The 26,038-nt window shown below is 50.4% G+C and overlaps 4 protein-coding genes across 4 annotated transcripts; all 4 read right to left on the reverse strand.

Moving 5' to 3' along the window:
* Positions 1–501: 501 nt before the first annotated feature.
* Positions 502–2,934, reverse strand: SMAC4_03587 (uncharacterized protein; the record flags this gene model as incomplete). Its single annotated transcript, XM_003351235.2, has 2 exons — positions 502–2,576; positions 2,741–2,934. The coding sequence occupies 2 exons, from the start codon at positions 2,932–2,934 to the stop codon at positions 1,307–1,309; spliced, it is 1,464 nt and encodes a 487-aa protein (XP_003351283.2). The 3' UTR covers positions 502–1,306.
* Positions 2,935–7,463: 4,529 nt separating this feature from the next.
* SMAC4_03588 (uncharacterized protein) lies at positions 7,464–11,283 on the reverse strand. Its single transcript, XM_003351236.2, has 3 exons — positions 9,746–11,283; positions 8,523–9,671; positions 7,464–8,460 (listed from the first exon to the last, which is right to left on the reverse strand). Exons 1-3 carry the CDS (start codon positions 10,168–10,170, stop codon positions 8,016–8,018), a joined length of 2,019 nt encoding a protein of 672 aa, XP_003351284.1. The 5' UTR covers positions 10,171–11,283; the 3' UTR covers positions 7,464–8,015.
* Positions 11,284–21,917: 10,634 nt separating this feature from the next.
* SMAC4_03589 (uncharacterized protein) lies at positions 21,918–23,804 on the reverse strand. Its single transcript, XM_003351237.2, has 3 exons — positions 23,520–23,804; positions 23,058–23,399; positions 21,918–22,991 (listed from the first exon to the last, which is right to left on the reverse strand). Exons 1-3 carry the CDS (start codon positions 23,602–23,604, stop codon positions 22,018–22,020), a joined length of 1,401 nt encoding a protein of 466 aa, XP_003351285.1. The 5' UTR covers positions 23,605–23,804; the 3' UTR covers positions 21,918–22,017.
* Positions 23,805–23,895: 91 nt separating this feature from the next.
* Positions 23,896–25,889, reverse strand: SMAC4_03590 (uncharacterized protein). Its single transcript, XM_003351238.2, has 2 exons — positions 25,645–25,889; positions 23,896–25,508 (listed from the first exon to the last, which is right to left on the reverse strand). Exons 1-2 carry the CDS (start codon positions 25,697–25,699, stop codon positions 24,163–24,165), a joined length of 1,401 nt encoding a protein of 466 aa, XP_003351286.1. The 5' UTR covers positions 25,700–25,889; the 3' UTR covers positions 23,896–24,162.
* Positions 25,890–26,038: the final 149 nt, after the last annotated feature.

Here is a 26,038-nt window from a genome sequence, read left to right on the forward strand (position 1 = left end):
GTTGTGTGTTGGCTCTGCAGTGTTGATGTCCTGGATGTGTTGTGGAATGGGAAAGACTGAAGTTGAGGTTGTGAGTGAGCGAGTGAGTGGTTGTTAATATGGGACACAAGATGTGCCGTGTTTGGTGCAGAGGCATGCAGCAAAAGAGGAAGTCGTGCAGGTGGGGCTCCCGTCAGATCTCAAAGCTTAAATCCCTGGAAACGGAGCTTGCCGAGGCGTTGGTAGGGGCCCGTACAGTAAAATACAGTGAATGGATGAAGATCTGCCGGGGTCGTGCACGGTTGCACTCAGTCCACCGAGGACAGTGCGTTTACTAGGGAAGTGCTGCTGGAGCTTCAGCATTGTCAGCAACGAGTTAAGGGCAGGAGGGAACCTTGATGGTCCGATATCAACCCCGATAAGAATGGAAACACCAGACCTCTTTTTGGTCTTTACATCGTATCGTGATTATTGGTTCGTGTGAACATTGGATCATGGTAACTACATAGCTAGCTCTAGCAGCCAACCGATAGACACCTCAATCCGAGAACAATTCTGTCCCAAAAAAAAATTGGGTATTGACAGCTCTGCCAAACCATCCAGTTGAGACTGCCTTCAATTTTCATGTCTAAGCAAGGGATGAGCTATTCCCAGACGCGAAAATGCCACGAGAGGGAAAGTAAGAGCAACAAAGCGCCTGCCCTGCTAAGATACTATAGGTAGAGGTACCTCTAGTAGGTGATATCTAACGCTCCTACTCAACCTCCCGTCCTGCTGCCATGAGCCTTCTCTTCTAGCAACTCTTCTAGCAAAACCCTTACCGCAGCCTCCATGACGGTTGGCGGGTGATCTTTTGAAGTCATTAGAGATATCATCATACCTTAGGTCACCAGCTCCCGTCTGAATAATCCCTGAGGCCCAGAGATATAACCAAGTTCATGCAGCCGGAACGTAGAATTCACGGCTTGTGCTTGGTTGATATCCCCGGGTGGGCCTCTCCATTCTCTCAACAGACAGAGACGTGATGCGGATTGCGCAGTCGGGTATACTCGGGGATCCTTCTACCCTTACGTGGGAGATTACCCCAAGATGTCGAACGGTTGATGAGCCTCGTGAGGGACAACCCTCGAACCAAGATGACAGAACAGAACCTTCCCGTGAAAGCCCGGCAAAAGGGGAATACTCCCTCTTGGTGGGTTTGCTTTGTTCCCAAGAATGCTCTGCTTTGGTCCCGGTTTGTAGGAAGCGTGGACGACTCGACTCGATGGCAATATCCCCAAAGGCAGAGATACGGTAGCCATGGATATCCGATTTTCCAAAAACCTGTTCAGAGGTTCTCCTTCGGCCCACCCGCCACCGCCGTCGTGCCCTCCCCATCTTTGTGACCACCCTGACCACCAACTGGTAACCTTCCACCACCAGCCGGCATCCTAATCCCCAACGCCGCCATCCTTGCCGCCATATCGGCCGCACCACCACCACCACCACCACCGGGCCCCGTCCTAACACCACCCGGATGCGGCGCCACCGTCGCCTCATCCACTTTGCTCTTCTGCAGCGAGAACGCCGGCGCGATCCAATCGCCACAGCTACACCTGAACCCCTGCCATGTATACCTGCCCACGCTCGCCAGACACTTTTGGTTCGGACACGTCAGCCTGCCTTCCAGCTCGCCCTGCTCCAGCGTGGGGCGCATCCACGAGAGCGCTTCGACGAAGTAATGCCCGCAGTCCTTTCTTTCCTCCTTTTCGCCCGTACCCTGGTGGGAAACGATAAATGGCTTGGTAGCCAGCGTCCGCCGACATTTCTTGCATCTGAGACTTAGACTCGACGCCGCCGCACCTGCTCCGTCTACCTGTACCTTGTTTCCTCCTTCCTTGAAAGCCTCCTCGTCCTCGAACCGGATCCAGTCCGGCACTCGCCCGATGCGCGTTGCGTCCTCCACCTCGCGCTTGTAAAGCCACCGTTGGTAAACGGGACTGGTTTCGACCGCGTCGTCCGTTTCGGTTGGACACCCCATGGTCCACCACAGCTCAAGTTGCGACATGAACCCGTCGTTGGGCTCGGCGATGGGCCGTGTTTGGCGGACCCAGTTGACGGCTTGCGTGACGGCGCGGCGCGCGGGCGTGGAGGGGTCGGAGCGTCCGAAGCGGTGCGGGTGTTTCCAGAGGAGGTAGGCGACGATGGCGGAGACGGAGCGGGATTTGCCCATGGCGCAGTGCACTAGGACTGCGCCTGGTTGTGGTTGTGATTGTTGTGGTTGTAATGGGGGTTCAGTGGTCGTGGTCGTGGGTGGCGCGGCAGTTATGGCATCGTCGTCGTCAGTCTTTGCGCTCGTCTTCGTGGTCGTAGGCGGCGCATTCCCTCCCCCGAGGGTTATCGAAGCTGCTTCATCCCCATACAGTCCGCGCTCGATGAAGCGGACCATCTTGGGGAAATGAACGAGAATGTCGGACTCCTCTACATCGTCAATGTCGATGCTGATATGCTGAACGTTGCGGAACGCAGGGTCGGCGGGCAGAGTGTAGTTGATGACGGAGAGGATATGCGTGATCTTGTTTTCTTCGATTAGGCGGCCACGATTGACGCCGAAGATGCTGTGTCGGAGAAATGCTTTGTTAGTTCATTCCAGTTCCCCGTCATGAGACATACAAGCAAAGTATATAAGCATCGTAGGAAGCTCTTTGCGCCGCGGCGGGAGGATCAGGATGGACGGAGTTGGATAAAAGGTGTGTCGCGTGCGACTGCGACTGCGACTTACCCTCCCACGAAAAGATCTTCGCGCCCGTTGATGCGATTTAGGGCCATTGCGGTTGCATGTGTTTCGAGTTTACTCGACCAAAAATGTTTGAATGGCTCTTCGAGGTTCTGTTCGATCTGCTGGTAACGCCAAATAATTCCAGGTGAACTTTTTCCGAAGCTGTCACAAGTTGAGTTGCTCGTCAATCGTGACATCTGTCTTGCAACAGTAATTTTCGAAAACATTGATTGTTGCCCCTCATCGCTGCAGGTTTCCCTAAATGGTTAGGGGACCGTGGCACGCGTGGATACGGGGTAAGTACGTTGACTTGAAACACTGTGCGGTATAAGAATGTATTGTGTATTGTAAGTTTCCGTTACAGAGAAAAATGTCTTAGTGGTGTGTATCTTACATGCAGTACGCATTGCACCCTTCGCATTGGACTTTACATTAAAGTTCTGGGAAAGATTCATATTGAAGCGGAGGCTTGTGCAGGGCGTCTGAGGCTGCTATATAATTATAGCTCTAATAAAATATGCGGTAGAAATACGAGCAGCAACAATTGCTACAATAGTAATAGTTAGCTTTAGCAAGTAAGAGCTTAGAATTAGTGCTATATAATATTAATTAGCTCCTAAATTATGATACTACTAATTTTAATTTAGGATATTACACAGTCCTCACGCAATATACAATAAGCGGGCGATTCTAATGCTCTACCTTACTCTACTCGCTTTATCTGCTCTACTCTTTTACTTGCGCTACTTCTTTGTTTCCTTACTCTCTAATTTGTTATATCTAGTCCTCTGCCACGCTGCGCCTTCGATCCAACTTCTATACTTAAATTACCCAATTACTATAAGATTTACATACTGCTCCCACCTCTATTGGTATATAATAAGTACGAAAATAATGAAGTACATAATACTAGTATTATATATTACTATATTTATATTCTATATTTAAAAATCCTCTTCCAATCAATTACCTCCATTGAATTCTTTTATTCGTATATATTTCGCTTACCATACTTTTGCTACAAATAAAGAAACATTAGCTGTAATCTTTATATAAAAAAACATAAAGAATAAGAAGATTTCATTTTATGTAAAGAAAGGTACGTTTCTAACAGTATCAGATTGTGTGACGAACGGCAGTCTGATCTGCCTAAATGAGATAGCTGAAGGTAATAACTATCAGAGTCGTTCGGTGAAGCCAAAAGGTTCACAACAAGTATGTGCGTGGTACTGGTCTCAATGAACAATTGTGGTAACTGTGATCTGTTGACTACTGTCGAACTATCTGACAATCTGAGTTCTCCCGTAGTCCCTTTATACCTGCTCGCCCTCTGCGAGATATCTGTCTCCGGATGCTCTTGTCGAGCCCCATAGGTCTATCTAGTGTGTGGTGGCTCACGATGCCCTCCTGGCTCACTGTGAGCAGTGGCTCGTCGTGAGCCCCATGCGTGTGCCTCTTTGTCCTTGTTGGCCTGGGAGGGTGACACGACCTAACCCGTTTAGGCCGGTTGTGTTACCGGCGCTGTGGTTGGTCCGTGTGTCCTCATAAGTTCGTAACAGATTGCTACTCTATCTTTTAGGAAATTTACTAATTATATTAGCGTTATTAGTACATAATAGTTGCATAGGGTATTGTAATTTACTGTTTCGCAATCATTGATAGTATAGATTAAAAGAAGTACGTAAAAAAAGTATGTAAAATTCTTTATAATAAAAAGAATATATAGTACAGATAATTTACTTAGTAGTTTTACTAGCTATACTACTAATTTTTCGCTTTATAACTACTTTTGGTAGGCGCAACTATTATAGAATATTACTAAACTGCTTGAATTATATAAATAAGAATATAAGGGCTGAATATTAATTAGGTTTAATATTATTTAATAATTAGTAATTCAATATAAGAATACACCTCCATTAAAGTTCTGTATAAGATTTCAAATACTGATATTAAGTACTCTTCAAGTACTAATTAATGTGATGGCAGCCTTGCAGTTGTACCTCTCGACTGCTATCACAACTATATAAGACCACTTGAGCGACCGAATTGCCAGCTTCAGTTACTTGTATACTTTTGGAACATAGCCTAGTAATGTAATGGTCCGCCAGCGCCGTGATACCTCTCTTAGCTTATTTAGTACTAGTATTAGTAATTGCTTAATATTGTAAGTTACTTCGTCCTATAGTAGTGTTTCTCATTTTCTTTTTAATACTTTTATCAATAATAGTTACGATTTGGATACTACACTTAGATCTAATAAATTTCTTTCTATTAATCGCCCGTCGCTTATTCAAATTTAATTGAAAAGAATTTTAGGTAGTACTGTTGAAAGCCGTCTCTCTCTCTTTCGCGCTTTTATTAAGTAACGTTGTTAATAGTAGTAGTAGTAAGTAGAGGAAGAGGAAATTGAGTAGTAGAAATATTTAAAGGAGGCGTATAAATAGTAAAGAGTAATTTGCAAAACTAGTAATAATAGTAATAGTAATAGTAATAAGAAGTAGAATTTACTTTTGGGTAATTTATTTTTATTCTTACTATTTTACTTACTCTTACTATTTTTCCTATTACTATTCTTATTACTATTACTACTTCAATTACTATTTCGGATACTATTATTGGTCTTATACACGCTAACTATTTACATAGTCTACCCAGTGGGTATGCAGTGCTGCTTCCGTTCTTAGTCGATAGGAAAAACCGTACCGTAGCCGGATGAAAACCCTCCGCTTCTCTATTGCAACGGCGTCGTGTCGACGCCGTGCCTTCGATGTTTATCTTCCTCTCGGTATGACCTCACCGTCATTCCCGAGGCGCAATCTCTAATTCCGTTGCGTGGTCCCCCGACCGCACTCCCACTTTCCAGAATCAAAGATCAATCTGAATTCCCCAGTAGCTCCTCTGCTTTCTTCGCTTGTTCGATCTTCACTGCCAGCTTGTACTCCTGCAGCCGTCCCAGTCGCAAAGCCCAGCGAAGGATTCGTTCCGCCCCCGCCACAGTCTCGAGTTCTTCGTGGAGTTGTTCGATGTTTGTCGGCCACGTTTGGTCTCCCCATAGCCATGTGTCTTCCGTTTCCCTACATTCCAAGACAATATGTTCGAACGTCTCCCTCGCTAACCCGCACCGGCAGTACGGCGTTGTCACCTCCGGCACTCTTCTCTCGAAGAGGAACGCCCGTAAGCCTATTTTGCCTGTTCTTATTTGCACCAGGAGTGAGCTCATAGCCTTCGAGAGGTAGTGCGGAGATGGCTTCTCATCCATACTGGGCTATGTGTGGTACTGCAGCGTGGTTCCATCGAACCGTGCACGCGCCTCTGCGGCACTCAGCTTTTTCCTTTTCCTCATCGCCTCGGCCACCCTTACGTGCCACCTCGCTATCCACTCTCTCCGAGTCGCCTCCTCCAACCACCGCTTCTTTTCACCCGACGTGGGCTCTCTCGCCTCTCCCTGCGGTATCGGGATGTCTTCTTTAGGGGCCCATCGCTCAGCCCACCCAGCCTTTGCCCGGCCGCTGACCCGGGACGACTGTAGTTGTCTACCTCCCCTTATTTCGGATACTACTTTTACTATTAGAATTCCTATCCGAGTTTCTACTTCGGCGGTCCCTCTCCTTTCTTATATTATTATTGCAACTGCGGTTTTTTATACCTGTATTAGTACCCATAGAATTGCTTATAAAAGTAGTAAAGAAGAAGGAGGAAAGGAAGAAATTAGTACTAATGGTAGTAGTAATAGTAGTAGTAATAGTGGTAATAATAGTAGTAGTAGTAATAGTAGTGGTAGTAATAATAGTAGTAATGGTAGTAGTAATAGTGCCCCTATTTAAAATAGTATTTTACCTCTAAAATGTTCAAGTAGCCCGTACGCGGGTATTAGATTCAGAAGATTTTCAAACTTAGTACTAATAAAATAATTAAAGTATGAAGGTACTTTAGATTACACAAACTAAAATACATCACATGTAAACTTCTTCTCTAACTCTTAGCAACTTATATACTATAGTTCCATGTAAAAGTAAAAATCTCCTTGTTAAGTATCTTTTAGCATGGATACTTATAATTTTATACCTACCTCACCTAGTTAAACTTACCCATCATACCAAGTATTGTAATTTAGTAATTGTGAATAAACCCACTTGCGACCACTAATCAAATACTAACTACTAGTAAACTTTAGTGTGTAGAGGTAGCAGCGATAATTTGGGTGATAGCGGTAATTAAAATAGCTAAGGTATATCTCCCTATTAATGGTGGCAGCAGCTTCCGCCTTCTACAATTTTCTACTACTGTACATATAACCTCCTTGCCGTTTCATACATCCAATACTATACGGGTCTATACTTACAATTACTTCAACCTTAGTTATTCAATATTCGATATAGGTAGCCGATATCTACCTTTATTATGTAGTCTCCTAGGTAGCCCTACCATCATGCGGTCGGGTACCTTAGATTGGAATTTATGTATGCCGACACAAAGACTTGTGACAAAACAGATTGAAACCCTGGGTGTCAGAGAGACTGGACGAACAAACAAAAAGCGAGCAGAACGGACTGCCCTGCACGAATGATCCAACCAACCACCAAACCAACCAACCAACCAACCCCCCAATTCCAAATCGAATACAGACATTTTGGTAGGGCTGTGGCAGTGGGGTAAATTCGACGGCGCCCGCTTCCTTGTAGGGCTGAAAGAACATGCAAGTCGTCTCACACATTCCATTCCGCCCACAACAAATAAAAACAGACAATGTACCCAACCGTGTGAGAGAGCGTTTCCACGGATAATAATTCCAGACTGAGTGCATTGTTCATCCAAATGGTTCTTGATGATGATGATTTTTGTTTACCACAATTCTCCCAGAGCCGTGTGATATTTAACCGCCGCTATTCAACACTTTCAGTCCAGGAGTACATCTATCTATGCTGGTCCTGACCATGACCACATTAAAGACGATGTGTCAACTTTTGGGCCTGCGTTTTCAAAGTTGTTCCCGCACGTCAACGCCGCAACCATACAGCTGAAAACTCCATTCCCAAACTCCGAACGAATCCTCAAAATCGTAAATGCTCCAATTAGATGACGTCTTCCCTTCGCGGCTTATTGCGCCGCATGATCTTGAACTGGTACCGCTGTGGATGCCGATATCTGAGCTGACCCAACATGTCAATACCATAATGATGCCATCCATCACCACACATAACCATCTCTCCTCAAATAACAAGACACCAGTTCCATATACCCAAAAATCAACATTGCCCCTTCCCGCTTGACCGCTTTATCGGGGGACCACTGGTCCCTCGTCCATCATGCAAGCGTTTTCCAGCATGTTGGTCCACTTTCCACTCGTGCCGGCATGGCTGTGTTTGAGATGTTGCCGGAAGTGGTCTGCCCGGAAGAACTTCTTGCTGGCATTGCACTCGCGGAACTTGTGCACGTCCTGCAAATGCCGGATACGGTCCTCCCAATCTTGCTCACTAGCAAAGATGCCAGCCGCATTGCGTCCTGTACGGGCAAATTCTTCACCGCAATAGCCACACGCATCAGCCTCACCCGGCCTCGTGCTGCTGTCGTGGAATGCGCGATCGTAAGTCTGAAGCGCTGAGCATGACCAGCTGTGACGACGAACGTGCAGCGAGTTCTGGTGGCGTTCAGCCTCGTTCTTGTTCTTGAACCTGTTCCCACAAAACGAGCACCCGTACTGTTTCTCAGCTTCGTGTAGCCTGGTTGAGAGTGTCTAGGTTAGTGACGCGTGTTAGAGGATAGAGAATATTGCAAGACCTACTTCAAGTCCTCTTCAGTGTCGAACTTCTTTGGCTTCTTCGGGCAGCATTCGCACATGTATGGGCCCTTCAGCTTAGCAGCCGCGATATTGCTAGCACTTTTAGGAATCTCTGCAAGCTTCCTGGGAATCCCGAGCGTCCTATTGGACGGCTCAACCGATCTTTGGGTATAGTCACCCGAAATCCTAGGGTGTGGCGACTGTGCCGCACCTGCCCGGCTGATCGACGATCTTGGTGAAGCGGTGAGGCTGATGGGTGTGGCATACGGGCTCCCACCACCCATCCCGTCCGTCGGCGACACCCCACCGGGAGATACACCATTGGGAGACAGACGGCCAAGCGAACTGTTACTTGTCATGCTGCTAGCAGTCAGATTGCCAATATAACTTCCGCTGCGACTAGCAGCCGACAAGCTAGAGACAGACCCTTGTGAAACGACAGTCAGCCTAGGGGTAGGTGATCCCCTATTCAAGCCTGATGTATCACTACACCTATCGATCGGCGTGGGCGAGGCCGGACGCTTCTGACCCGATTGATAATAGCTTCTTTCTCCGCCTACGTCCCTCCCCGCATGATACAGCTGCGATGGCGAATAGTGGGATGGCCGCGTCTGGTTTCCTTGCTGCCAAGAACCGCTCTCTATCTCTCTTTCATTCTCCCTCTGCCTTTCCCTCCACGGATCTTCGATCTTCAGAGTCCGCATACGCGTAGTCTCCTCCATTGCAAAGTCATTGTCATCGTCGTCTGCGGTATTGAGGAAACCGTCATCCTGCATCAACGTGCTCTTCGTCCTGCGCGCTCTCGGCGGTTGAGCACGATTGAAAACGTTCTTATCAAACCCATCACTAGGACGAAACCCCACGACAGAGGGGCTGGGTTGGCTTGTTGAAGAGAACGGGCTGGGAAGCGGAGATGCCGCAGTGGGCGACGAGGCAAACCCCGATGCGAAGAAGCCCACCTTTGATCGATGTGGGAGAGAAAGCTGGGGAAGGCTGGCGTGGCTTGGACGAGAGCCATGTGCGTCATTCAAGGAGTTGCTGAATCCTCCGCTTTTGTTTAACCTGTTCAACATTGTCTTATCGATCGCTGCATTATCAGGACGAAACCCTTTCATGGCGTGGAGGCCGAAGGGAGACGAGTACTGCGAGGATCTAAGAGTCACACACAGGTTAGTTTCGGAGCATTGGCAAGCCACGATCACAGAGGACCAAAGGGATTGCAGTACCTGACACTATCGTAGCTCTGATAGCCCTCATCATGGGGACTTTCACGCTTGTTCGGAAGCGCTCGCCGTTCAAACTTGAAGGATTCGCTCTCAAGGCTATTGGGACCGTCATTGCGCATGAATTCGGAGTCTCTGTAGTGCTGTACATTCGGGTCGACGGGGCCCTCGACGGGGGCAAGGCGTGGAGGAGGTAGCGGAGGAGGCGCGTTTATCCCGTTCCCGTCTGAGCCGTGGATCGCCATAGGGTGCGAAGCGTTCGAGGGTGAGAGACTGTCGTTCAATGGGATACCAAAGGGACGACTCCCAAAGTGATCCCGGAAGCCTCCATCGCGGCTTGATATAGAAGGGAGGGGACCATCGTCAAAATCCCTCGCGGTGCTGGTATAACGGGGCTGCGTCTGCATTGGTACTGCCCGTGCTGCCATGATCGATGGCGGAGGATACGTTGCGATCGCACAACTATGCACAGGAACAACTGCTGAAGCGTCAACCAGAAAGCTGAAGTCCGGCGCAATGTAGCCGCGATGTTGCCACCACTAGGTATATACGAGCCAGCTCGAGGTCAGGCCAGGCAAGAAAAGCAAGGCAACTGCAGATGCGGCTGTAATGCGGAAACCAAGACGTATAAACAAATGTGACGTTTCGCGAATCGAAGGCCTCAGCCCTGGACCAGACAGGCGCGGTACAAGAGGCGTTGAGACTGGATCGGTGTTGCCGATGCAGCTGGTGTTGAACGGATGCGTATGTAGCGGGCGGTTTGGGTTCCCCGACAAGTACACCAGGTACGGTAGATTGCAGGAAGAATCGCCTTCGGGGGGGAAGACAGGATTAACGATGACAAAGCAAACCAAGAAGACAAACTCCACCTCGTCGAGACAACCGGTGTGTGTAGCTAAACAGGGCGCTTGGTGATATATAGGTGGTTATGGTCTGGGTGGTGGGCGAAGTTGTAGTCCCTGGGGCCGTCGTCGTCGGATCCGTAATGCCAAGCACACGATAGGTACCTCGTTTGGGGGTTGCGTGGTTCTGAATGGTCGACGACGGAGGGTGTAGGTAGGTAGAGCTATGTTGAAATGTCTGGAGTAATGTAGATTGTAGGGTTGGCGGCAGCGGCAAGACACCAGACAGCAACAGACAAGTCGAAAGCGTGATGTAGGTACAGTTGACAGGTAATGCGCGCGCTTTACTTCTGCGAGTAACTGCACCTTTTACCTCGGGCTGGAGACACAGAGCGCTGGTGGTCTGGCTGAGGCGATGGATGACTGAACTCTAGAGCAGGAGGACTGGCGACGGAAGCATTCGAGTGGATTGGGGGGGCTCAGCCCATAGAAAAAGATTTGGCGGAGACGAGTTTCTGGTGGAAGAGGCCTGAGTCCAAAGAGAGAGGAGTCCATCGGATTACGGAGAAGCTGTGGATACCTCTGGGGACGGTTCCAGTCGCCGCTGCTGGCAGTTGCTCCTGGTTGGTCGGTCCTCCTTGCCCCTGGACCGTACCAGCTAGCCTGGCTAGGTAGGGGAGCAAGGGTTCAGTACCTGAGCGTATAGCGCGTATTGCGCGGTATTGTTCGGAATGCACCAGCGTAAGGCCCGTATTTACGTATAATAACCTGCTGACGGAGTTGACAGCGGAATCGGCAAGTTCAAGTGGGGATTCATTCAGTGAACATGTAAAGCCAAAAGTACAAACGACCCGTTGCCTTACAGAATTGGCCGCGTTACCCGACTGCTTGGGACGGTGAGGAGACCGCCAAGTTGTTACGTACGGTCATCGAGCATAATCATCGACTCAAGGACAAGCTTTTTGGTGCTTGAGATGCAGATGGTCAAACATGATATCTTGGCTAGGACAAATGGTCGAAGCGAGGGGAAAAGGGAGGGGAAAAGCGAGGGGAAAGAAAGCGGAGCCCCCAGAAACAAATCGGAAAGAGTGTGGGAGACTGTTGAATCAAGAAGTGTCTCTGAACCTGAATCAGCATGAGTCCCCCCCCGCACGTAGAGGTGAGGAGATGCAGACAGACTGGTGCAAGGTGTATCTGCGCATTCTTGATGCGGGCATTCCCACTCATTCTTCCCCAAAAGTGCCAAACCCCAGCTGGCTACTCTCTGCAGTTTTCAGCCCTGGACAGGAGTATCGAACGTGACATTACAGGGTTTCCATCTGATTTAGCGCTTTCCAGCGTGGCATCCAAGCACTCCCTTTCCGCGCCTTTTTCTTTCGGTTCGCTCGCACCTGCTCCACTTTGCACTCGCTAGTTCCATAAATGGATCCCGCGCGCCCTAAGAGGCTCTGACAAGTGTTACTTACAATACATCCCGCTGTACCGAGATACACGTTTTACGTACAGAGAACGGCGTGCTCTACTGGGTGGTTCTTTTTGACCCTGACACGCTTACGGTTGGCCGTACTATTTTGTAAAGCCAATCATCTTGTGTGTCTGACCTGTTACTGGTAGGGGACGGAAAAGTTTCCGATCCCTTTTTCACGTCCATCTTTGCTACACTACAGCCTCATTGATCGACAGCAGAGAAGGCCGTGAAGATAGAAGAACCTCTTCTGTTAGGGCTGTTATTGATCCAATCATCTTTCTGAGCGATCTTAATGTTTCGTCTTCTCGATGAAGTGCTGTCGCTTGGACCGCGAGGACGGGAGCGGACTGGCATGTTACAATTTTCCTTTCCTGGAATATATGCGTACTGTAGCACGTGTAATGCTTTTGTACCGTTTCTGTGGTAAACTAGGATACCCATCCCGTTTTGTTCACGGAACTCTCCGCTGCCGTGTCTTTATTTTTTGCTTTTTAACGTGCATCACCTTGTGCAACTTCCACTTGCAACTGGAAGCGGCCGACAGACAGCTTTCCCGGTTGAATTTTCTCCACTGCCTCCATGATTCAGTCCTCCACGACAAGTTCAAATCCAAACCCTTTTTTCAAGATCGTTTCTGCCACAGCCATCCACCCAGCTTTGTCGGTCGCAAGACCAAGAGATTTGTGTCTCATCATCCAATGTCACATGGGATAGGGCTATAACTGATCAACACGCAAGCGCCGGAGAAATGGAAAGTGAACAGTGTTCCATCAGCTGTATGCCATACGCAAACATGGATGGCCAGGTCTGTTCGCGGTTACAGACCTGCTTGCTAATTGCTCACCGACACAGCAGGCCGATCTTGAGGAGGGCCGGCACTGGCAGGGCTGGTCTTCGGCGACTGGAATCGGCACACCTCCCAAATCATCACACCTTTCAGAGCCTCCCCAATGAATCGCGGACCCTTGGGTGGCCCATCACTGCTCCGCTTTCAGTCGATCATTGTGCGGAATCATCAACAGCCTGTCTGCCTGTGTGGGTAACTTGCTGACCAACGCTTTACCGTACCGTCCCACGCGTCCTCTTCCGTGTCCGTAGCCGGTGCACCGACTCGACCGACTATCGGGCGTAGAGCGGAGTGCTCGGAATCGTCGGTACCCGCCAGCACGCAGCTCCCGTCTGGCGTGTCCTTATTTCCAGTGTGTGAACATGCCGGTATTGTTGAATTCAGACTCATACCGCAGTACACGTAAAGGTATGTATGCATATCGGTACTGGAGGCACTTTTGCATCAAGACTTCCGCCAAGTGCCTGTGTCTGGTCACAGGTTGGAAATGACTGGAGTCGAGTTTGATATCACAATGTCCAGCCTTACCGGGCTGGCTGGCGTGTTTGGCTTGTTTGGGTCCCTTTTTTTAGGCTTTTGAGGCGCAGCCTTTCCCGCCAACGTCACGATCGAAAGCATGCCCCTGTAAGGCAGACGACAGTCGGCCACTCGCAGGTTTACAGTGCTCGTTACGATGCTGTTTAACAAGGAAGAAGAAAATTCACAATGCTTCCAAGGGTCCGCTGACCAAGCAGATTGCATACCTACTAGGTACTTGCCCTCTGTTGCCGGTCTGATACCAGTCGCCGCCCTACCTAACCTCCGGATCATCGAAGTAGGAGGCCTCTTCTTCCTCGACATCAAGGAGACCTTGTGTGCTTGTTTAAGGCATGATGCACAACACCCATCTAACAGGTTTTTCCCTGGGTCCAATTCATGTGTGATGGATCCATGGTGCTTTCTGTACTCGGCTCCTAGCCCCTTCATGTACGTATCATGCTGGTTTTCGGGGTCTCAGCCCTATGAGGTGTGCCATCCATCTCAACCTCGGCCGTTGGTGTTTTTGGTCACGACATATCTCTACCAAACAAACGGGGGACACACGGGCGGTCTGAATACCTAACGATTCGCCCGGCTCTCCCATGTCCATAGCCCCGAGAGCCTGAAAAGGCGCAGTGCGGGCCCTGGCAGCCCTGGGCATCTTAAAGCGAAGTCTTTTTCCCGAGGAACGCGGGGTTCTCCGTCGAAGGGCTCTGTTGACTTGGCCAGCAGATTGTGCCACAGCCATTTGATTCGCATGTCCAACCAAGAACATTTCACTGCCCTCCTTGAGGTGGTCAACGCCATGCAACGAACAAGTCACCACGGGCATGCTACGTTCAAAAAGTGTTGTTATTGTTGCATGCTCTGGACTTTCTGTCCGTATCCCAGAAAACCAGATGCAACCACGAGGTGAAGAGCTGGGAACGTCCAAAAGTCCGCGATGTGCATGAACAACGTACTTCAGAGTTGGAGGTGGCAGCAAAGTCCTCTGCAGGCACTGGACGATGAGACCCAAGGTGTCACCTTCAGTGCCCTATGTTGCATTGGCAGATAGTCTTTCGCACTGAAGCTGAGTTTTACCCCTACCTCCCTGCCTCGATATATCCCGCCATCCTCGGGCTTTCTATCACGTCTTCGTTATTTAGTACCGTATAGAGCGTTTAGTGGAGTGCGGTATTAGTTCCAGCACTTTCCTGATTAGTTACTCATACCAACTGACTGTGCTACGCACGCAATCTCAACGGCGGATCTTGTGGTAACCCCGACCATCATCAGTCATCAGCCTTGGAACCTAACCATTGTGCAACTTCAAATTTATATCAACCCGTGGTTCCTGTCTCCCAGTGTCGAATCGTCTCCGGCGCCCCAACAAGCGCGCTATGTCGAGGACCAAAAAGCGAGCCGCCTCCTACTGGTGCTCGGCCAATGACGCCGGTTAACCGCCGTTGCCTACCGTAAACTACCACGACGATATATGCGCTGCTTTGCTTTTCGTCTAACATAATGAAACAGACCGAGCGGATGCGATCAAGCGGTTCTGCGTCACCTTCCTAGTAAGGCGAAACGGAGACGACAATCTGGCCGGAGATCACCAGCAGCGTACATACGTACTATGGTATATTAAAGCTGGGGCAATATGTACACTGGCGAAGTCGTCACGTACCGGCAACTTGCGGTACGTGCCACACATCAACTGCCGAGCTATATGTGGTTCTTACAACGCTACCACCAACCAAGCGATGTAATGACATTCGTTTCCGCTTTCCACGCCCTTTCCTTTATTACTTGCTTAGCCCTACGGAACGATTATTACTCCCAGATCCCTGAGGTGGGTGAAATTGTGTTTTGCGATGCTCAGGGGCAAGATGCTAGAGCATCGATCTTTTCCCTTCCCAACGATATCCCGACGGATCATGCTACGTGTGAGGTTGTAATATCCTACTCCGGGATATTCCTGGTTCGAATCGGCGACCTTCATCCTGCGTTAGCGGTGGGGGAGAATACCTATAGTCTGCGCAAACGATCAGCTACCCTTCGGTTAGAACTGCTTGTTTGGCAGCTTGGACGAAAAGCCAATGGTAACTATTGCATTTTGACAAGACGCTAAGTATTCCTGCCGAACGCATGAGGATTCACAGGATCAGTCATAATGAGGTTGCAGATGATTTCGGAGGTTGCTCCGTGTCTCTCTGACCGCCGCCGCTGCCGGGCCCCGGGCCAGGCATCTCTAGGACGGAGAACGAACCCACAAAGAATGCGGAAACAAAGCGGTAACAAAAGAATGCTGCACTGTGAGACGCCTTGGCGGAACTCCCACCCCCGTCCCGCTATCCGATGCCGTCCTCCTCGTTGTTCTTCACCTTGACGGAAACTTGAAGGCCGAAACATGACTACATACGTCGAGAGTAGCTATCCTTGCGCCCTTTCCCTTTGCCTTACAGGGCGATTACCATGAAAAGGAAGAATGCATAACATGACCGATGGGAGAGCTTCCCAGCCAACAAATACCGACTGGTTCCTGTACGCGTACAGGAACACAGGCATAATTACGACTACCCTGTACAATTATGTACTGGAAACCTTACGCTTTCGAAGAAACGGTGTAATTACCCGCTAAGCAGCATTCCTCATTTCCCGAGACCCGCCAGACATCAATCAGCCTTACAGTTAGCGGTACGTAAAGGAATTGATAGGGATCATAGGGCTACCGTCAGACATGGATTGGAAGTCTTTCAATCCCGGAAAACACGTCTTGCTGCGGAATGAGAGCGGAATTTGGGACGGAATTATCCCATCCCAAGAGGGGAGGCCTACCACGTGTTTCGTCTTCAGATGAGATGAGATTGAGATGAGATGAGATGAGATGAACGGGAAATAACATTTGTCTTTGCATGTACACATGACATTCTTGACACTCGTTTTTAGCGTTTTAGGATTTGCGCTGCGTAAATCTTTAGCATTGAGCCATTCATTGGTTATACGTCAACCGGAGCATCATGGAAATTTGGAACGACCCCCACCGTGGACCCAAAGTCATCATCATTCAGGGTCAAGTCGTGGCAGCTGAAGAAAAAAGGAAAAAAAAAGTCTCACCGAGCGGGCGACCTAAAAGCTCACCTAATTGTACAGAACACCATCTGCGTTCGGCTGGATCTCACGTTCAACCAAAAGCTAGATCGATAATGAGGATCTCTTATGCCAGTCTCGGAAACTGCAAATGCGGATGGACGGCCCTATAGGGGTGCATCGCGTGACTGGGCTTCGTCCCAACTCCCAAGAGCTGAAAGATCGCGTACCTTGGCCTACCACCTGGGTATTCTAGGTGTAGTTACTGGATAAAACACTTCTGACCGCCTCTTTGGCCCCCGACTACCTCGAAATGCCCATACAAGTGAGAAACACCACAACATCACGACGCTACTTCCAGGGGCAACATTAGCAGCAACCTAACAGCTCGCTCGTATCTAGTCGATTCATGAAACCCTTTTCGTCCATGTCTATCAAATCTGATGAACGTCATTTCAGGGCGGGAAACCATGCCGCAATGAAGGCATGGCATCTCTGCATGAAACCCCTTGGATCTGGGAATGCCTATGAATCTATGATAACGTCCTGTCCACTTACCTACCGAGCTGTGAGGAGCTGAAGAACCACCACACATCACAAGCATTCGCGGGAACGGTGCCGTGCATTAACGAAGATGAGGCTGAGAAACCTGGATCTTGTCTCTCGTCCGTCTCCTTACCAATGCATTGCTCATTCAACCCCGCGTAATCCCGTCCTGTTTTTTTCGACATTATGCGGGTAGGTAACTCTTCACTTTTGTCTTGTCTACCATTCTTCCAGCTTGTCCCTTCTCATGCCTCGTTACAGTGAAGTTGTTGCTCTAACTTCTTGGCTTACTAGCTGCTTTCAAGCGCTGTAACTCGAACCCCATCGTCTGAAGTCAATTCTGAACCCCTCGTGGAGAAACAAATCAGGAACATCTGATCGTAGGCCAAGTACACTGTAACGATAAAAAACAAACTAAGATCCTTCTTTGCATGATTTAACTGCCGATCGCAACTCTGTCAGCACCTTCTTTCGCTTTACCTTAGCTGTCAGGTCTAATTCAGCGCTGTAACATCACCACGGATGGAGCACATGGTGCTTCTCCTTACATTACACTACGGATACTAAAAACAATACGGAAACAAACACAGCCCAAATCGAAGGAGTCACGACATTCATTGCGTCGTTACAGACTCCAGCCCACACCCTCTCGAGTCTGTCTGAGTAGTAGGAAACAAGGTACACGTAGAATTGTCGCAACTGCGTCTACACTATAAGCAACTTGTTGTCCTGGTCCAGCATCACCGATAGGGCCTAGTACACTTGATAGTGGCAATAATATCCAGGGAAAACTCTCGTCCGCTATGTACTTGATACAGCCCGTAGCCCGTCCTCCAACGCAACCACTTAGACCAACAAAACCCCGAAAAAGATGTTCTGCGTCGTCGTCAACTTTCAGGTGGCCAAGTGTGGCTGTGTTCCAGCATGGCAGGGCGGCATCCCGTCCGCCCGCCTGCCCGCCACAGGCAGGCGGACCAAAGCCAAGGCAGTAAAGCCGAGATATATAGAGTGGTAGGCACGGCAGGGTGGCAATCGGACCGGTAGTGGTATGTACGCTGCTGGGCTGCTGGTTGGACGGTGCCTAGCAAGACGGCCGTCCGATCGGTCGTGATGCAGACGTACATACATACATGTACTTGTAACCGCGTGGTGGACTGGTGATGATGGATGATGGTGTGTCACAAAGAAAGGCTCTCAGTTCTGAGTGAGTGCCTGGCGGCGCTCGGCATCTGGTCAACTGGGGTTGGAGCAGTTCAGTTCAATGGAAATCGAAATTGTCCGTGGTCCGTTCATGGGGGAGAAAGGGGCATTGGACATTGGACCCCTGAGCCCTGACTGACGACACCACCCATTAAAACAGAACCAAGCTTGGTCCCAGGTCCCGGGCAAATGGCCTCGTGTAATGCACGTGGATGAACCCCTGAATGATTCGTCAGCCCTCTTTTTCCGTTGCAAAAAAAGGGGGTTTGCCCTCATTGAAAAGGGAGACCGGCTGGAGAAACTCCCATCGGCCATGCAATGCTTTTCCCCTTCCTTTTCACGTTGTTCCTGCCCTCCCCCTCCCCCTCCCGAGCCTATGGATAGACCCGCAATCCCAGTCTCCACTCGGCTTGGTCACTCGATCGGGAGCTCCTTCCGGGTTGTTAACGTTAAGCCGGGGATGGATGGACGGCGTTAAGGTCAACGGTTATTTGATGTTGGAGATAGATTCATGCCCGGAAAACACCACGAGCACGAGGGAACCGTGCCATGTTGCCATTCCACTTCTTCTTCCACACCATTACCGTCTGCTTCGTCTCATCTCTCATCTCATCTTCCTGTTTCCCGTTTGGCCGGTCTCATGTTCCACTTGTCAGGTGCGTTTAACGACTTTCCTGATATCGGAATGAAGATGATGCCAAAGGCAATCGGCGAGGGCGTGAAGTGAAACACGGCACTGATCCACTTTGGTGAAGATCAATTGTTTCAAGCCCGTGACGGGAGAACAATTGGTGGAAATCGTCTCGTTGTGGACTGACTGCTCGGCCACTCTACCGCATAGCGAAGCCAGGGAGCCATTTTTCCGTGAGCAATGTTGTCGTTAACTTTCCCATGTGCCTGGTTGTTGTAGCCCCCTAGAAGTGGTGCATTGTCTGGACGAGCTTTCCACGATGTTTGATTTTCTTGGGTGTTTGAGGCCGCTTTCGTAACAAACAAACGGTGGGAGTTACAGCTGGAAATTTCATTTCATCGTACTAGCGTTATACCAAGTTACCACCTAGCCGTCTGATATCGTAAATAACAGCAATACGTTCCAGGTAACATTCCGTACAGCTTACATGTACACGTATTTCGGCCGACCCTCGGATGCCCGTTGGAATCCACGCAGACCACGGCACCTCGGATGTCGCAGCGCCGGGACCCACAACAGGACAATTTCTTTCTTTCCATTGGCTGGCCTTATACCTGCCTTCCCTCGTAGGGCTGGTTCACGGAAAGTTTTGTTCTTTCGTTCGCTACGTACACACTACTCCGTGTCCGTGACCGGTATCTGGGTCGGGCTATTGTTAGCGGTGAGCTTTGTGGAGATTTTCTTTTATCTGGATGGTATTGTGGTACCCTACAACTCCAGCCTGCTGTTGTGCTCACGATACCACTCTGAATAGTGTTGACAAGAAAGTTGGGAATTTTCAGCGGTGTGTGTGCGCAAAGTACCCAGACGCGCTACACAGTACAGTACTTAAAACGGTGCAAGTACTCGGACCTTACTCAGCACCACCAAAAACCGGGACAGGCCATCGTGGTCCTCGTCGTTCCGTCTCTTAAACAGCACACCCTCGTCACATAGGTCGGACCGGGCGCTAGTTCAAGATGGCTATTTGCTCCGCTGATGGCCACGACGATGGTCGACGACAACACCGGCGGTGATGGAGACAGCCCAAAAAAAAGACGACAGCACACAGATCCCGGACGCCGGACTTGGTTGCCAAGGTTACAAGCTTCGCAAAGCTTGGAACACATAGCAGCAGTGCGGCCGCCCCGAGCGAGGCCGATGGGGCTGGAGAAGGAATGTTGAGCATGAGCATTGAGTTAGGACCAGTACACCCATCGTATTGACATTTACAGTATTACCACCATCAAAAGGAATCCCAGAACGGTGCCCGGACCCCAAGATGATTGATCCCTCACGTAGGATCCCTACCTAGCGAGGCCGGGATCGTTGGCATCCGAAGCATGTTGGTTGTCACCCAGAACAGGACTGGCAAGATTGGATGAAGGCATGCATGGATGGGTAAGGGCAAGAATACATACCGGTAACCCAATATTCGAGGGAAAAACGTCTGTCGCGGACTTGCGGCGCCGTCATCATCGGTTGTTGGTCGGTCAGCCTTACAAGGAAGGACAGAACTCTCCGACGGGAAAATACGCCAGGTTTTACCCAGACAGGCTTCAGGCACCCACTCGTCCCATCACAAGTCAGAACTAAAAAGTTCACTGCATCACCTTCATCATGGTTGTCGGTAGGTACGTAGTAAAGTGGTTACCCGGCTGATCGGCCGGCCGCTTAGGACCAACAAACATCTTGTTGCTACGGTCTGTTGGTCAGATCAACCTTCGCTACCTCTACATCTTAATTCCAGTTCACAGCAAAAGCATCCTTTTGATTATAGCACAGAGAGTGAAAGATGGGGTTGTGAAGTTGCATAATGGCACAAGATCAAACCAAACCACTATCGGGAATTCTATTAAATCGGGTGAAGAGCCCCGAACGACGAAACAGCAGCTTACGACGATCTCCATACCTTCTTCAGATTCTCACGATACGTACGTAGCAGAATGCGAGGATAGGAACTGCAATGCTTACTCCCTCTCCCTTGAGTAACTCTACTCTACCTACTCTACTGAGTCTACCCCCACGATCCGAAGTGAACGGATCGACGCTCGCTTAACACAATGCATGATATTTAATGCAATGCAAGAGAAGATTTCTTTTCTCGTCCCTTCGTCCCTTCGCTCTTCACTTTGTGTACTGTACACTACTATATCCTCCAGTCCGGTGACCCCCCGTAAGGTAAAAAAAAAGGGATTTCCCGTCCAGTCTGGTCTCTTTCTTTCTTCGAAGAAGTCCTTCGAGTCCTTCGAGAGAAAAGAGGGGAAAGGAAGGGGAAAGGAGCTCCCCACCTACTTACCTACATCTTGTCCACCCATACACCCTATACATAGAGGTGCGTAGATGGGTGCTACTTACGTACCCGGCGTAAGAAGGAAACCACCCACCTTCTGGCCCAGCCGACAAGGGTAAATCGGAATGTGGGTGACCGAAGCGGGCCAAGCTTGCAAGTGTACGTGTACTTGTAGGTAACATTTAGAACGGGGAAGAAAGAAGTGAAAATTTCTATGTCATGTCGGCGGCCTCCTAGGTAGGTAGGTAGCAACTAGGTAGGGGATCCAATGGACGGGATGTGGTGGATGAATTATATGTATGGCGTGATGGAATCATTGCCTTGTCAAACGGTCGTCAAGAACAGTACCTAGGTGATAACGGTGAGACCTAATTCTAAACGGTGCATGTTAGACTCGCTAGTAGGTAATCAGAGACTGCGGTGGTGCTTGGGTGGGATATGTACTGCGTCGGCGGTCGGGTTACCAAATTGGGAGATATCCGGGTTTTCGATGCGATGATACTTGTTCCTGTCTTAGCCTGGTGTTTTCCACGAGATTCTGTTGAGATGAACTATCGACGTGATCGAGACCTACCAGCTCAGCGAATCACTTGCTCGTTCACATCTTGCCCGTTGATGCGAGGAAGAGGTCTGTGTTCAGAGTCTATGCACACAGTATGGCTGTACCGGACTCTGTATCTTCAACTAAAGCCGATTTTGATGGCATTTAAAGCAAACAAAACTCTAATATGGCTTCGTCAATAGATATTCTTTTATTAACCTTCCCAAAAAAAAAAAAAAAAAAAAAACAGACAGCAACGCTTGAGAACTCGAGGAGGAGCTTATTCTTCCAATCCCTCGCCCATATCCTCATCATCATCCTCATCACCCTCTCCTTCACCATCTTCCTCCTCCTCATCATCACTCGACCCCGAGCCCTCACTCTCACCATCACTACCCGGGTCATAATCCTCTTCCTCCTCGTCCTCCTCATCCTGTAACCTCTGCTCCTCTTCTTTCTGTGCCCTCTCCAGCTCTGTCAGCCCATCATCAGCACCCTCACCGTCCGCACCTCCTCCCTCAACGCCATCTTCACCGGCAGCAGCCCTCTTCGCGTTCTCCGCCAACTGCTTCTTCGCCTTCCTCTGCTCCGCCATGCTCCGATCCGCCAGCCCGTGTCTCCTCACATAACTCTGGTCGATCATCGCATAATCCTCCTGGTCCAGCATGCTGAACTCAATCTCCTGCCCTCCTCCCTCGTCCTCTTTCCCTGTCGCTTCCAACTCCACAACGATATTGAAAGTCCTCTGCAAAACACTCGTGTAACTGACCGCCACAATCTTCTCCAGCGGCAAGAAAAGCAACGGCTTCTTGAACCCCCACAGGATGCCTGTCGGCAGGAAAAACAGAAACCCGTCCTTGCTGCCGCGGAATGCCTTGACGTGCACCGCCTTCTCCTGCGGGCGGTACGCCTGGCGCGCGACCGAGTGGAACACCTTCGGGTCTGATGAGACCAGCTCGCATGCGTGGTTGCCGGCGGCGCGCAAAGAGGTGGTCAAGGCCCAGTGGAAGAGCGTTGCGTAACTGTCGGAGACGGGGGCGGCGGCGGCAGCTGAGGGACCCGCAATGGTGCCTGGCTTGGGCGCGGTGGAGGGGATGGTGAAGACAAGCGGCTCGAGCGGCGTCGTGGCTTGTTGGGTTTGCTGGTCGGCGGGGGGTTGAGACTTGGTTGTGGAAAGGTAGCTGCTGCGCGGGAGGAGGACGTAGCTGTGTTGGACTTGGGATTTCTCGGGGACGGGGAGGTAGAAGGCGTGTTCTGTTTCCCGTACATGTGTCAGCTAAAACGTCATTCTTTATTGGGTTGCGTGGGAATATTACGAACCAAGGTCTTTCCATGGATACACGATGCCTTGTACAGGCACCGGAGAGCCTGAAGCGCGAGCGTAGAGAAAGTTCTTGGTAAAGCACAAGTCGTATTTCTTGCGCTGGGGCACCGAGATAGAAATGTCCTTGATCTCTAGGAGTACTGGCTCGGCGGCGGCGGCGTCTGCACCGAGCACTGCCGCTTGTGAGCCCGCGATCGGGTGGGTTGCGCCATTGGAACCGCTTGTTTGTGCTTCGACACGTCTCCTCTTCGTGGCTGGCTCTTCGGATGTGTTGTTCGCTATCCTCTCGTACACAAATGATGCGATGTTGTTGAAAAGATCGATGCGCGCGGGAGAGTCTAGAGCAGACAAGGTACCATCCGGGTTAGCCAACAGACACTGACAAAGGAATTGTACGAAGAAACGATCGCAGACCGCCGGCTACAAGTCCGAACGGGTCGCGAGAAAGAAAAACACACCAGCAGCTTCTTTGATGCCTTTCAAAATGTCGGGTCGGCTCTGAAAGACGAGTCCCAGCGTCTGGGAGTCGAGCTTGGCTGCCATGGCAGCGGTTATGCAAGGTGACTGGGTGTGGAAAGGTCCAATCGAGGATGTCGTAAATTGCGCAAAGTTCGACGGCTTGAATATGCGAAGCTCTGCGGATGTGACGATGCAATGGCGAAAATAAGTTGTGTAGGATTCTGGAATTCGGGTTGGCGTTCGTCACGTCAGCTTTTGACGCGTAAATGACTTGCTCTCTTCCCTGTAGGCGGGTGTTACTTCAGCCGCTACAAGGGTTAGGGTACACTGATTGAATTATCATATGTATGATGTCAATATTCCCCGGATCCTAACCGGCGAGGCTTGGGGACAATCAGCTGTTCACATGCCAAAAGAGATGCTTTTGAATTGTATAACCTAATGTTCATGCCCAACAGTATAGCACATCCTTAATCCCATGCTACAAGTTGCCAGTATGTCAAAACCCATACACCCATAACGCATCATATGTCCCAGTCGTAGCTATTGTACATCGTAAAAAAGCAGCATCTTATTCGGCTACGTGCAAAACTCCATTAGATCCCTCATACACGTCATATCCAGACTGCCCTGGTTCAACATTTAGGCAAGCATGGACTTGAGAACCTGGATCTGCTCCAAGACGCAAGCCTTGCTGGTGCCGCCCTTGGCAGAGCGCATCTCGACGCTCTTCTCATAGTCGAACACCTTGGAAATATCCTCCTCGAAGCGGGCATCGATACCCTTGAGCTGCTCATACGAGAGCTTGTCCATGGGAATACCGGTCTGCTCCGAGAGGGCAACGCAGCGGCCAGAGATGTGGTGAGTCTCGCGGAAAGGAACACCCTTGCGGACGAGGTAGTCAGCAAGGTCAGTGGCGAGCATGAAGGGGTCAAGGGACTCCTTCATCTTCTCGGGCTGAATGCTGAGGGTTGCTAAGACACCGTTGGCAATCTGGATGCTGTCGGAAACAGTCTTGACGTGGTCGAGCATGGGCTCCCAGGACTCCTGGAGATCCTTGTTGTAAGTGCTGGGAATGCCCTTCTGGGTCATCATGAAGCCAGCCATGTGACCGAAAGCTCTTCCGGCCTTGCCCCTGAGCAGCTCGAGACTGTCGGGGTTCTTCTTCTGGGGCATAAGCGAGCTGCCGGTAGAGTAGGCATCCGCCAGCCTGACGAAACCGAACTCGCTAGTAGAGTAGATGATGAGATCCTCGGACCAGCGAGAGATGTGCTGCATCAACATAGCGCCCCACTGGAGGGTCTCGGCAACAAAGTCACGATCGGCGACAGCGCCCATGGAGTTCCAGAGGAGGCCGTCGAAGCCAAGCTCCTTGGACATCATCTCACGGTCAATGCCGAAGGGGTTACCGGCGAGCGCACCGCAACCAAGGGCGCTGCGGTTGACGCGCTTGATAACCTCGCGCAGACGCTCGAGATCGCTAGCGAAAGCGAAACCGTACGAGAGCATCCAGTGACTCCAACGGACGGGCTGGGCACGCTGCAAATGGGTGTATCCGGGCATGATGACATCGATCTCCTGCTCGGCGCGGGCAGCAGTGACGCTCAAGAAGTCCTGAAGGTGCTTCTCGATCTTGCGGAGCTCGTCGCGGAGCCACATGCGCATATCGGTAGCGACCTGCTCGTTGCGGGAGCGACCGGTGTGAAGCTTGCCAGCAACATCTTTTCCGATGATCTCGCCGAGACGACGCTCGTTGGCAGTATGGATATCCTCATCGACACCGGGGACGATCTTGAAGGTACCCTCCTCCCACTCCTTCTTGACAGCCAGGAGACCCTGCTCCAGCTTGCTGAACTCGTCCTGGGTGATGATGCCGGCCTTGGCGTTGGCGCGTGCAAAGGCAATGCTGCCGGTGATGTCCTGGGCGAAGAGGGCACGGTCGAAGTGGATGGACTCGTTGTACTGGACCATGAGGGGGTCGAGGCCGCCTGCGAGCGAAGGTTAGCTTATGAACCTCCACCATCACGTCGTGTCCGCCCAATGCGATCAGAACAGCTCCATAGAGCTAGTGCTTAGTAGGACCCAGATCGAGAACGAGAAGAAAGGAGAGCTGTCGAGGCATACCGGTAAAGCGACCTCCCCAGAGCATGTTCTCGGTGGGCTTGGCCTGTCCGCTCATGGTTGCGCGACTTTGGACGAAATTTGGCTGTCAATTGGGATGAGGTCGGTGGGTACGAGCTTGCCGTAGCTTGGAAGCCGAGTTGACGCTATGCAATGTGGAAGGGGAGATGTGAGTTTGACAGATGCAGGAGAAGGATGGAGAAAAAAGAGAGCAACAAAACAAACACACAAAAAAGTTTTGTCCACAGCCAGGTACCTCGGGTTTGTACCCGCCGAATATCACAGGATGACTCAATTGCGCAGCGTCGGCACTGTAGCGGGGAGCTCTTTCACTGGACCGGGACCTTCCGACAGCGACAACGCCCACTGAAGCTCCCGCATCAGCCCTACGGCGCGA

Source organism: Sordaria macrospora, chromosome 6 (genome assembly GCF_033870435.1).
Source record: "Sordaria macrospora chromosome 6, complete sequence".
NCBI lineage: Eukaryota > Fungi > Ascomycota > Sordariomycetes > Sordariales > Sordariaceae > Sordaria > Sordaria macrospora.

Bases quoted from the DNA above. Each gene is read 5' to 3' on its own strand.
- SMAC4_03588 (XM_003351236.2), bottom strand. From the start codon at position 10,170: ATGGCAGCACGGGCAGTACCAATGCAGACGCAGCCCCGTTATACCAGC. The intron at 9,672-9,745 runs GTACTGCAATCC...TGTGACTCTTAG, and splicing joins CAGAGCTACGATAGTGTCAG to ATCCTCGCAGTACTCGTCTC. The intron at 8,461-8,522 runs GTAGGTCTTGCA...ACTCTCAACCAG, and splicing joins GACACTGAAGAGGACTTGAA to GCTACACGAAGCTGAGAAAC.
- SMAC4_03589 (XM_003351237.2), bottom strand. From the start codon at position 23,604: ATGGCAGCCAAGCTCGACTCCCAGACGCTGGGACTCGTCTTTCAGAGC. The intron at 23,400-23,519 runs GTGTGTTTTTCT...TGTCTGCTCTAG, and splicing joins AGGCATCAAAGAAGCTGCTG to ACTCTCCCGCGCGCATCGAT. The intron at 22,992-23,057 runs GTTCGTAATATT...TACGGGAAACAG, and splicing joins GTATCCATGGAAAGACCTTG to AACACGCCTTCTACCTCCCC.
- SMAC4_03590 (XM_003351238.2), bottom strand. From the start codon at position 25,699: ATGAGCGGACAGGCCAAGCCCACCGAGAACATGCTCTGGGGAGGTCGC. The intron at 25,509-25,644 runs GTATGCCTCGAC...CTTCGCTCGCAG, and splicing joins CTGGGGAGGTCGCTTTACCG to GCGGCCTCGACCCCCTCATG.